Here is a 13,137-nt window from a genome sequence, read left to right as displayed (position 1 = left end):
TACAATGCAGATTCTCAGTCTCGGTCAAATGGCCAGGAAGAAGCCCCATCCTCAGTTTATGATTCAGATCTTGGCTTTGCTATTAACCAAAAAACAGAGACCAAAAAGCAGTTTGACATAGCCACTGCTAGGGTCATAGTGAGTGCAGTCAGGGCTAAAGGAAAGGAAGACATTTGAAAGAACTTATAAACTCAGTAGTGTCAAATCAAGTCAACCAATTTGACCTTGCACAGTCACAATGTGGATAAATGAGAAGTAATGCTGTTATCCGGTTTCGTTGCTAGAGATCAGTGGTAGCACTGCTATAAAAATATTGTAAATGAAGGAGCTTTAGCTGCATAACATTAAGAGCTGCCAAATAGTAGGAAACCTTTTTATCATCTAATTGCAAGAAAATATTAATAATTTTAGGCTAGCTAATCTGATGCAATAAGTCACTCTCAACAAGAAAACGCCTTATCTGTGCATGTATTATTGAACTTCACTGAAATTCAGTATTTTCAGATTATGTACTGATGGCAGATATAATTGTGATTTTGTGCTGGAGAACTTTTGTCTCTTTTTCAGCAATGGTACACCAGCTCAATGAATGTTGTTTGCACCTGGTTGACGGACCGCATGGACCTGCAGCTTCACATTTATCAATTGAAAACTCTTATTAGGATGGTGAAGGTAATACAGATTCCGATACCTTTTTACAGAAATTCTGCCGTTGATAGTAAAAGTGTTGCACGGATGGTTGTTATTTGAAGGTGCATATAGTTTCATATTGACGTGCAATCAGTACCGGATGCAGTGCACCTATGCATTGTTTCTTTAATGCAAAATACAGATTTTGAAAGGTTTTCACTAGATTTTCTTAAGTACTGCCCGTAATTTATCTGCTAATCAGATTCATTGCATTAAATTGTCATGAACAGGTAGGACCATCATTTTTTGTCAATGTCTTTTACAATTTAGTAAATTAGTTTAATAAATTCAAATTTGGTTTTTTTTTTTAAATAAAATTCTTTGGTGATGTTTGCTGCCAGGTTTTTTTTTCAGATATGTTTTGTAATCATTAGCCAAATGCAAATAGATATTATTCATATGGTTAATTGATGTAGTTTCTTTAACAATGGGTGTATACAAAGAACTTTAAGGAGTACAAAGGTGAGATAACATACCCTAGAAGTAGGTTTTTATTCCTATGCATGTGTGTGTGCCTCTTGGACTAATGATAATTATTTCAGTGTGAAATCACAATGGTTTCCATGAAATAATAAGGTCACAGGAGGGGGCTAAATATGGTTTTGATCATTTTAGTTTTTATTTAGTGCTTTTTAGTAGTTTTGAAATGTTTATACTGTCTTGCACGCACAGAGCAAATTCACAGCATGAATAAATTACAATAGTAATGCATTACATTTAATCTTCTAATAAAAGACAAAAGAAACCGTTTTAGTAATGTGCATTTGCTAAGAACATGACTTGTTTTCTTCCCATTTTCATTTTAGTTTCTGAGATTTTGTTGAATGTAGTTATTTCATTATTTAAATGAAACTTTATACTAAAATTTGAGATTAAAGAGATTTCGGCAGCCATGAAGGCTCTGAGCTAAAAAAAAATAATTGATCTTAAATATAATTTGAACAGAAATATTGCAAGACAGAAAGACAGGAAGATTGATAAGTAGATAAATCTCATATTATTCTATATATTTTTTAAAGTGAGTGATAGTGTTTCTTGGAATATCAGTTACTCTCCTGCAAGTAGCAAAACAATTCTTGTTTAATTAACAAAATATAATCATTTAAACCATTTCATACCTATGTCAAGCATCTTTTGTAAAATAATGTTCATCCTGTTCCTCAAATCTGATTTTGTAAATTAAATTACACTCATTTTGACTTGATAGCCATCTAATAATAAACATAACTAAGGATAAACATTTTCCTGGGACAATACCCAGTCTCCAAAGAGAAAAGCAAACTCAGTTCCCAGTGGAACATCAGACTAGTATAGGTACTTTCCATGAGAGATAAGGATGGCAGGGCACAGTTGCTCGAAAAGGACAGGAACACCTAAATTTTGGAATAGGCAGTTATCCTATGGAGTTTTAACACGCACTAATTTCTGGACCAACATGAGACAAACTGTCTTGCGGGCAAGAAACCAAATTAAGTGATTCCAATCATTTCTGTCAGTATTGAAATATGTATTTAGTTAATCTCATTTTTATACCACCTTTCTATAGTATTCTCAAAATGGAGATACGTAGATAAAAATATATAAGACAGTATATAAGACACAAAACATAAGACAAATTGCAAAAATCCAATATATTAACACAGTCAGTGTATACTAAATATCAGACAATAGTATTATAGTCAAATATCATCCACAGAACCCTAGGATATAGATCACATTGAAGACTCTTACAAGCAATAAATCATTTTGACACATAAGTAAATGTTCTATTCATCCATTAATAATAACATGCATTAAAACCTACATGGTTATTTATACCTCTAGTCTATGAACTTCCCGTAGTATCTTTACCTTACCCATATAGAGCATTTATTAATCTTAAAACTTATCAGTAAAAATAGGAATTTGAATAATTATTGCAAACAAATTCTAAGTAATCATTCTTTTTGTAATCTGCTTTGAGTATAACATTAGGAAGAGGCTGCATAAAAATAAAAATGAAATAAATACATAATCCTGGAGTGTATTCAGAAAAGAAACATTAATATTACATTCTCCAAATTATTAAATAATTTAGGAAAACTAGATAAGCTTTACAGTCCTTATCTGCCATCATATTCTATATGCTGTTTTCTATATGCTATAGGGCAATATTAACACCCAGATTCTGTAATAATATTCATAATTCAAGAGTGTATCTTGGAGTTGAGAGAAGCTAACTAAATATAAAAGCCATCATTGTGTTACTATACTAATCAGAAGCTTAATTAGGTTATTGAATACAGTAATGTACTTGTCATAGAGACCAGCAACATAGAGACACTGGGCTAAAGGTCGACAGTCAAGTTGTAAATGACTCTTTTATTGAGCCACTATCAGTTAACTTTTTTCATCTGGTCAATACAAAATGGATTCAGTTTGTACTAGCTTTATGAAGGGAGTTTCACTCTTTAAAACTAATTACAAGTGTATTAATTTAGTCCAATAAAAAGGGATTACCTACAACTTGTATGTTGACCTTTACTTCATTAAATCATTCTAAATCTTCATACCTACCAGCTGATAAAAGTCTAAGTGGCAGAGGAAATAAATTTCACTTAATAAAAATGTTCATAGGCCTAGAGCATGAAGTCAAATAGGAACAAGTGGGTATGCTGAACATTTATTTCCATCACTATAATTTAACCTTTTGCAAAAGCTTTTGAATTAAGTATACTCTTATCACAAAAGCTGTGATAAGCAGTCCTGCATATGAAATTATCATTTAAATGAATTATTCACTATGATCTAAGATTATTCCAGAAATTTTTGTACTAAATAGATAAAAGGCAGCTGGTTCCTATACTGAGAATAATTAGGAAATAAGGAAATAAATTCTAAAAGGCAAATAATGAGAAATATCAATCAAGATTGGAAGACATAAGGAAGGTTTTAAGACTTACAGTATAGAAATGTCAAAGCATGAAGATCAGAATGAAAAAGGACAAATGCTTCTAGCATGCAAAGGGATGGGAACCAATAAAAGGTAGAATGTTCAAAATGAATAATCCAAACACAGTTTTAGACTCAATGAAGTGGCAATGAGTGAGGAGGAAGGAAAGCTAGCAAGGCAAGACTCAGAATCTGAGCAAGAGATCAGTAGACCATAAGTGAAAGTTTGAGAGGGTATTAAATCCAGTGAATTTTAGATATATTCAGCAATTGATGGTGGCAATATTTAGTCATAGCCTTGATATGCAATGAAGGTTGGAAAAAAAAATTATTCCAAAGTTCCTTGCAGAACATAAAAAGAAAGAGTAGTCAGATTGTCAAGTTAAATAAAAAAATGAGAAGTCAGAAGAAGAAAAGGTAGAATTTGATTTTGGAGAGACCAAGGGAGAAATATAGGAAATATTGTCCCAGGAGAAAGGGGGTAGGGAGTTCTTTTTGAGAAGGTGGGAGCAGGCACAGAGGGTTAAGGGAATGGTCCACCAAGAGGGTGTGCTGTGCCCATGATAACGGTGGCAACCCCTTCTCCCAGTGGCTTGTGAACCTCTGCACTTATAAGGGGATGGGTCCACTGTGGCCTGACCAGCCCACTGGACTTAATATCCGATAACTTAAACCACTCCTGAGAGAGAGACTGAGTTTTAGCAACTGGCTGAAGTGCATACACAGCTAAAAGAAAAACGAAATACTGATTTCAAAACTAATCAATTTGTGTATTTCACATTGGTATTTTATCAATTCTTCTCTATTAACATTACTATAATATCACCAGAGAAAATGACAAGGATTAATATTAAATAGTTAACATTCAAATCCTATATATATATCTGTATTTATGCTTAAGATTTTCATCTAGCACAAACAACCTTAAATGAATTTTGTCAGTAGCACCATGAAATCCAAAGTAAAAATACCCAATAAGAAAAAATTAAACACATTCTTTTTTAAATATGGAGGGCAATTTTAAAAATAATTTCCATGAATAAAGCAGTGCATTACCTGTGGAAATGGGCTTTTATAAAATTGTCTGCCCGATATATGAATAAAAATATACACATATGGCCTGTCTGCATATAGGGCCAGATTTTCCAACCTACGCGTGGGCATAGATTTGTGCGTCCAACCCTGTGCGCACAAATCTACGCCCAATTTTATAACATGCGCGCGCAGCCGTGCGCATGTTATAAAACCCGGGGTCGGCGCACGCAAGGGGGTGCACACTTGTGCACGTTGCGTGCGCCGAGCCCTAGGGGAGCCCCAATGGCTTTCCCCGTTCCCTCTGAGGCCGCTCCGAAATCGGAGCGGCCTCAGAGGGAACTTTCCTTCCCCCCCACCCAACTTCCCCTCCCTTCCCCTATCTAACCCGCCCCCCAGCCCTACCTAAAACCCCCCCTACCTTTATTATTTAAGTTGCGCCCGCCTCCGGGCAGGCATAGGTTGTGCGTGCCGGCCAAGTGGGCCTTCGGAGGCCTCTGGCCACACCCCACCCTGCCCCGGACCACCCACGCCCTGCCCCTTTTTTCGAGCCCTGGGACATACGCGCGTCCTGGGACTTGCCCACGTCGCCAAGCCTATGCAAAATAGGCTCGGCGCGCGCAGGGCTTTTAAAATCTGCCCCATATTTTTTTAACCCCTTATACCAGAGAGGCATTCCCAAGGATGGGATTAGGGCAGGGCTCTATTTTGCAAATAGAGGTAGATTTTAAAAGCCTTGCACGTGCAAAAAATGGCCACATATGCACGCAAGTAGGCTGCACTGGAGTGATTTTTAAATATCCGGGAAGGGTGCGTGTACATTGATGTACATGCATCCAGAAAAGTAAAAGCACTGACATAACTCCTAATTTGCTGGGAGAGGGTCCTTATAAGGTTTAGTCTGATACTCTATATATGGACCATTTTAACAGGGCACTTTGAGTCGGGGTGAGTTTTCGGGTAGTGGTGATACAGACACATTCAGAGATATCCGTTGTAAAATTGACATTAAAGAATTGTAGACCTTATAAGTGATGAAAAGGAGTTGATTTGAGCTGCAGTATACAAATCAACTCTTCTTGTTAGAATTTTCATATCATACTGAGTCTCTCTCTCTCCCAAGCATGCATAATATATGTGTGCAGACATACCCACATGAAGAGTAGTTTTATAAAATGGCACACACACACGGCCCTTTTAAAATCTACCCATTATTTTTTAATTTTAAAAAGTATGCTCATACATTTTGCCGGGAAAACTGAATATACTTATTTCCAAGTGTAAATGTATGTGGGCAGTTTTCCCTGGGTAATTATCAAAGCAAAAGCACATGCATACTTTAGTTTTGAAAATTTGTGTGGTCTGTGGGTATAAACTACTTGCAGACTTCGTATTCTTTGAAAATTACTCCTATGGAGGGTGAATGCCTGAAAAAACTCAAATAGAAAGTGTCATCCAAGGTGATATTAGCCATAAAGAAGAGAAGATATTCATAGTGGGCTAGATTTTAAAAGCCCTGCGCGCCAGCGCGCCTATTTTGCATAGGCCGCCGGCGCGCACAAAGCCCCAGGATGCACGTAAGTCCCGGGGCTTTGTAAAAGGGGCAGGAGAGGGTGTGTCCGGGGGTGTGTCGGTAATCCGGGGGTGTGGCGATGGTTCGGGGGCGGGCGGGGGGGGCGGTCCCGAGTCCCCTGGTACTGTGGCCTGTGCCGGGGGATGCCAAGGCGGCGCGGGCAAGTTACGCCTGCTTCAAGCAGGCGTAACTTGCACAACAAAAGGTAGGGGGGGATTTAGGTAGGGCTGGGGGGTAGGGTAGATAGGGGAAGATGGAGGGATGCGGGAGGGAACGGAGGGAGGCTGCATGGCTCGGCGCGCGCAGGCTGACGATTTTGCGCAGCCTTGCGCGCGCCGACCCTAGATTTTATAAGATACACACGGCTACGCGCGTATCTTATAAAATCCGGTGTACGTTTGTTGGCGCCGGTTGCGCCAACAAAAGTACGCGTGCACGTACTGTTTTAAGATCTACCTCAGCATGCAGAAGGAAAAGCCTTCATATGCACTTCATTACTATTAACCATCCAGAGACAAGGTCATAAACACCTATTCACCCAAATACATGCACACCATTTATTTGCCTCTGGTATTTGGCAGACATAAATATGTCTACCTGTTGGTATTACTGCAGCCATACAAATCTCATTATTTCCTAGGGGAGTGATTTTCATAATGTATAAACATTTTCACAGTCCCTGGAAGATGGGAAAATTAGTTGCCATAGACCTGCATTTTTTACATTCTCATATTATACCTTAAAAATAAATTAGTAATTTTATCCTGCCTTTAAACACTGGTGAAACTTTCCATTGCAAAAGCCTTTTTTAAAGTGCCAGTGCCTACCATTTCAAAAACACTTTGCATAGTCTAACAACTAGAATCTCATTTATATATATTATTGTATTTAATGGTATATATTTTTATAAGCTACCCTGAAACTAATTGGATAAGGCAGTGAATAAACCTACAATATGCACAAGATGCCTCTTACCAAAATGTAAGCATATTTTTCCTTTACATTCACCTTACATACATCTTACATACCTATACTTACATTCTACATATTTTATGGATGCATGTAAAACTTATAAATTCATCTCATATAATGATAGGTATCGAAGTATCTAAGAAACATATGTAATCTCAGTACTTTAGCTAATAATACCACCTCTATGATTCATTTACACGTACGTCATTAGCTCTGTAGGGGGAGTTTCCCTTTCACCTTCTTCTCTTGTTTCCTCCCTAAGCACAAGAATGCCATTTTGTAGGTGAAAAAGGAAAGCATGAGTTTCACTTGCCAAGGCACATGTAGGTCAGAATGTCGGTAGCACCATTTTGGATTTGTCACTTCAGCAGGTAGAAAGGAAACCAGTTCCCTTATGCCAGCAAAGATTTGGTAGGGAACAATTGACCACATAAATGGGGATCTGGGTGTGAATGTGGGGGTTTCAGGGGCTTGGAAGGACCATCTTGAATGCTAGGGGGGGGGGGGGGGAGGGGAGATCAGGAAAGCACAACAATTTCAGGAGGGTGGTGGGCAAGGAAGGTTGGACTGTAATCCAGGGAGGCCCATAAGGCCCTTCTTAGATCAAGGGGAGGGAATGAGGGGGCAGGAAGGCTGGACTGTGAGCTTGTCTGTCATCTGGGGAGATAAAGGTGGAAGGGAAGCCAGGAAGGCCTGATCTGTTTGGGGGGATAGGGAGTAGAGAGAGAGGTTTCCTGTGCTAACTGGCTTTTACCCTTTTGGTCAGTTAGTGCAGGGAAATCTAAAAATCAGAGTGCAATAGCATAACTAAAGCCAAGCTGTCTTTAATGTGGCTATCGCAAAGCTGCTGCATACTTCATATCACTACTTTCATACACTGAGCATTAAAACCAAAATTAATGCCAGAGTTTTAACTGGAAAATAACTGATATGATCATACTGAATTTTAAACTGGTAAAGTACGTAGAACCCCAAAGTTAGAAGAACCATATTAACATCCTAACAAAGAAGAGACCACATTTGTGATCATTAGCCAGGTCAAATTCAACTTTTGTCATTTTAGAGTTGTGAAAAACCTAGTACAGTCTGTTCATAGTAGCCAATTTCTGAAGATATGGTTTTTATGTTGACATATTTTTAGTGTCTTAATTCCAAACCCAATTAAGACTGCATCTTTCATATTCTCTTTCAGAATAATAAATAAAATACAATTATTCCTGAGATTTTTATGGTTTGCATAAAAGGATCCTAAATCACTGAGTGTATATTGTTTTTGTGTTTCATTTCAAACTTGGCAGCCATGTTAATTCCTGGGCAGAAAGAAAGTGTGTTAAATTGCAGACCTCCGCTAATGTGTTGTATAACTCAGAAAGCAGGGTTTGTAATTGAAACAATTCAAGTAATCCACAGAGTCACTGGATTTAAGACTATAACACATAATTTCATTTATGTTGTGTAAACCTGAGGCTAATGATGGGAATAATGTAGCATTAAGTAGGGTTTTAGTCCTTTGTTATCATTTGCTTTCCATGTTGGAAGCTAAATAAAGCTGTGAGTTTCTTTAATGTTAATAATAACTTTAATCATTTATAAAACGACAGCAGTCTGTTTGGTGCTGCACAATGAAATTACACAGTTAGAGTCCCTGTTCCGGAATGTTTAAAACTTAAATATTCTATTAATGTATTGGACCAAGAGGCTCATACGTGCACCATTGTGTAAATTCTATTATTTTGATATCATGCTTTAGGTTTTCCCAATGCTGTACATCAGCATTTCCACCTATAGAAACAGTAGATGGCTTGAAAATGTGGAACCTAAACTAGACATTCCATAGCTAGCAGAATGCTAAATGTAGAGGTACAGAAGGGTCACAAATGAGAGGAAATTAGAAATGCTGACCCCAAATAACTTTCAGCACAAAAGGGATGATAAAAATAGGTGAGACACAAGAAGAGTGGTGAGTAGGTTAGATTAAATTATAAAACAAATCATGTCCTCCAGCCAAACATCTGAAAGTTGCAGCAGGCTATGGCAAGCAATCCCACTGGAACTCTCACCTGGATAGATACTCTCACCAACTCTGACCTGAGGCATCTGACACAAAGTGCAGACGTGTATCTTACAACAGAGTCCACTACTGTGGAGATAATCACTTAATTAGATAGTACTTTCTAATATGGTCTTGTTTATCGTGTCTCAATTAATGAAAAAAGAAGAGCCTACTCAACAAAAGGGAACCAAAATCCAGTTTTTATACAGAAATTATCCTGCAAGGGAATTTTCAGAATAACAAATTCAAAGGTTTTGAGGGAAAAAAAGTCCCAAAAATCTCAGCAAGCCAGTCAATGTGCCCTACATTGTACGGGCCACTCAGTCTTCTCACTCATATGCTGGGACATTAGATGCAAGGAAAAACAATTTTTAAAATTTTTTTATAGCAATTAAAAAAATGTCTTAGAAGCACTTCATTATCAAAAAGCCCAACAACGGCCGACAATTTGCCAATACTTCCTCAGGAGCTGTTTCAAAAAAATTAAACCATAAACCTCATAAAACTGTGCTTTTTCGATGAACCATGGTCATAAACCTCTCAGGGCAGAGAGCCTCACAGCACCCTTGTTGGAGCGTCTTGCTTGTAGCATACCTCGGCTTTCACCCTACAAATGCATTTGTTCTTTTCCTAGAAAACCTACAGGGATTTTCGATTGCAAGGCGTACTGGATTCAACTTTAAACAGCAAAACATATGAAACAATTAGAAACCGACTTACTGTAGAAGAAGCCACTGCCTCTGTTAGTGAAGGTGGAGGTCTTCAGGGAATAACCATGAAGGACAGTGATGAAGAAGATGAAGAGGATGACTAGATATTCTATTGCAGAGGCCCGAGTGACTGTAGCCGGCAAGCAGTGCATGTACCTAATCTGTTAATCAGTTAAGCCACATTAGGGAATTTTCTGTCAACTCTGAATGCCCATACAAATTTTACCAATACAACTGCCATTTTAGATGTGTGATAATAAGATTAGCACCTCTATTTGACTCATTGATTTCCTAATTTTGAATCTATATGTTCATAAGCAATATGGAGCACCATTGTTTAATACTGTTAATTGAAAATATATAGAAAATATGCTAGGTGTGTCCCTGTTATAAACAACTGTACAATGCTTCATTAATGTACTGTATATACATTGATGGTAAAATGTTGTGAAGATGACTGAATTCAATATTATCATTTCTTTCTTTCTTCTTGTGTGAATGCCAGTTGCTTCAAATAAAACAAGCTTTGGTTTTGTTTTATTTATTTATGTATTTATTTATTTTCAAAAGAAAAGTTGTGCTATGACCAATGAATTTCTATTCTTGTGGCTCCTTGAAAACTGATATTTGAATCATTCTGAATTCCTGTCAATAAACTATACACTTTTACTTAAACCTACAGTATAACTAGGTAGAGGCTACATACTGTATGAATGGATTAGTGTCTTAACGAACCACAACTGTTTAATCTTAATCACTATGGAATACATCCTAGAAGAACCAAGAACCAAGTTACAGTCAAAGCAATTGTTTTATGTTGATGTCTACTCTTTTAAATGTTACATTTTGTTTAAGTTTTAATAACCGTGTATGTAAAAAAGACAACTTTAATAACAATCTTAGACTATAAACTGTGTTTATAATACTATACAATATTTATTTCTGTAGATTGTAACCTTGATCTCCATTACTTTATGTTTCACAACTGTTTTTATATATGCCATGTACATTGCATTTTAACTAGTTGCTGCATGTGTCAGGGGTCCCCTCCAGAAGCATTTTCTTTCTGTGTAGAACAGTGGCTCCATCTTGCTTTTGCCTTACAAAAGCCTACACTTATAAAAGTGTGAGAACTGTGGCTTCTCAATAAATAACTATTCAAATGTCCAAGTCTTTTTATGTTTCATTTTCATTTCCATTTTCTTTTCCATTTTATTCATTTACATACCACCTTTATAAATTGATACAATTAACCAAAGTGGCTTACAAAAAAATGGTATCATGAAGTATACTCCAGTAATCATATAACACCACATATACAACATGATAACATAACCCAACAATCATTAAAACTTCAGACCATCCCACTGGACCAAATAGGCTACCACCATCATGCTCCATAATACAATTTGGGAACCCTCTCTTATCACTTACCATATATCCTGCTTCATAACCTATTATCATGCCACCCTATCCCTCTCCAAGTATCTCTCATCGCTCCTTTACTGACCTTCCCAGACTTCACTCTCTATCCCTTTATTCCCCCTTCTCTATCTATCAACCTACTTTGCTTCCCATTGCCAATCCATTAACCCCTTCCTCTTGATATCCCCACTTTTTATGTGTTTTTTACTTCCTCCTAAATCAGAGGTTGTTAGTTTCTGCCCTTATCTTCATTGGAAATCATTCCACAGTTAGGGGCTTTGTGGATGAACCAAGCCTCAAAAGAAAAAGGGATGATCACCATCCAGAAATGGAGTGATGCACTTTCAGTTTAGATGTTTGAAAATACTTTTAGTAATATGGCAGATGCTGAAAAGCTGGAAATTAACTGATTAATAACACTACCTTATAATATCATACTTATGTTAGACTGGGATGACATCATTAATCTTAAAAATCAAGAAAATTCTCTCTAAAATTGTTTCAAGATAAACCAGGTTAGGTTTTGTTTTAGTGGATATTACAGTAGCTTTAAGATTCTTGATACCAAACTGAAGTGACCAAGTAAAACACTTCCTGTCATCTCTCAATATGATATTAGAAAAATTAAGTTTGTGTGAAAATTATACATTTTGAAAGATAATGGGCCAGGTTTACAGCTTCTACAACTACAGTACATATTTGGTGCATAAAATGTTTAATAGTCTGACATTCTTCTACATAAGGCTGAGTTTAAACTACTAACAATCCTTAAAAACTGTAAAATAATAATACATACTGTATGATCTTACATAGTAAAATGCAAGACCATAGGAAAATTTCAATAAAATTGCAAATTTTGTGGTTCTCAAACTTCTTTGCAATTTTTGGAATTGTATGCTTTTGCATTTTTTTTTCAGTTTTCTTTGAATTTTTCTCACTCATTTTCTCTTTCTGCAGCAGTTTTCTCTCTCTCTCTGATGCCACTTAGGGTATGTGCACTGGATCAGTCTGTCCTTCCAGAAGCTGAAAAGAATGAGGAGTCTGAGATCCCCATCTGTGAGAGAGAATTCCAACCCTAAAAAAAAATAAATTCCAGAGAAATTATGCAAGAAATAAGTTGAGTCAAGAACACACAATTATTTTTTTGGGCTTACCAAATTCCTCCTCCTCCTTAGAGCTTCCAAATCTGAATCTGCCCCCAACTAGGATTCATTCCTTTCATTCGCAGCTTCCCAGGGCCTTTCCCCCTTAGTAATTTCCCAACTCATCCAGCGAAGCAACAATTATCTGGCTAAAGGATGTAGGCTATGGTTCCCTCCCGAATCTGGTACAAGTGCACTTTTGAGCCAGCCCATAGGTGCTAGTGTTGTTAATGACAGGGACAACATGAAAGCTTCCAAAGGAGGGAAGTAACAGGACAGGTATTGCTGTGTTTGCCGATGTAATTTTATTGCGTATATATTTTACTTGTAAACTGCTGTGATGCCCAAGGGAATGGCAGTTAATCAACATAAATAAACTAAATTAAATTAGTAGCACAGCTGTCACCAGATGAGGACCACTTAGCCAATCCTTATGTCTGTCCATGTTGACCCTGCCTCCTGTGCCGTCTCAGACTCTTCTTGGTCTCTGGTCATCTCCCTCTTTTCCTGTCCCAAGCCTGCTTGAATTATGTCACTGTTTCAGTTGCTATCACCTCTGCTGGTGAACATTTCCAGCTATACACCAGCCCCTCCCATAAAGGAATATTT

General features: G+C 37.3%; 1 protein-coding gene across 5 annotated transcripts in view; it reads left to right on the top strand.

Moving 5' to 3' along the window:
- Positions 1-10,817, top strand: part of CADPS (calcium dependent secretion activator) — a 1,086,201-nt gene extending 1,075,384 nt beyond the window's left edge. For 4 of the 5 annotated variants that reach the window (XM_029601011.1, XM_029601008.1, XM_029601007.1 and 1 more), the window contains 2 exons: positions 568-672; positions 9,886-10,817. In XM_029601011.1, the coding sequence (XP_029456871.1) occupies positions 568-672; positions 9,886-10,065 (285 nt within the window). In that variant the 3' untranslated portion in view covers positions 10,066-10,817. The remainder of the gene's footprint in view (positions 1-567; positions 673-9,885) is intronic. The other variant, XM_029601010.1, reaches the window with a different exon arrangement.
- The last annotated feature ends 2,320 nt before the right edge of the window (positions 10,818-13,137 follow it).

Source organism: Rhinatrema bivittatum, chromosome 4, assembly GCF_901001135.1.
Source record: "Rhinatrema bivittatum chromosome 4, aRhiBiv1.1, whole genome shotgun sequence".
Classification (NCBI taxonomy): domain Eukaryota; kingdom Metazoa; phylum Chordata; class Amphibia; order Gymnophiona; family Rhinatrematidae; genus Rhinatrema; species Rhinatrema bivittatum.
Note: the sequence above shows the minus strand (reverse complement) of the source record. Positions and strands in the feature narration are given on the sequence as shown.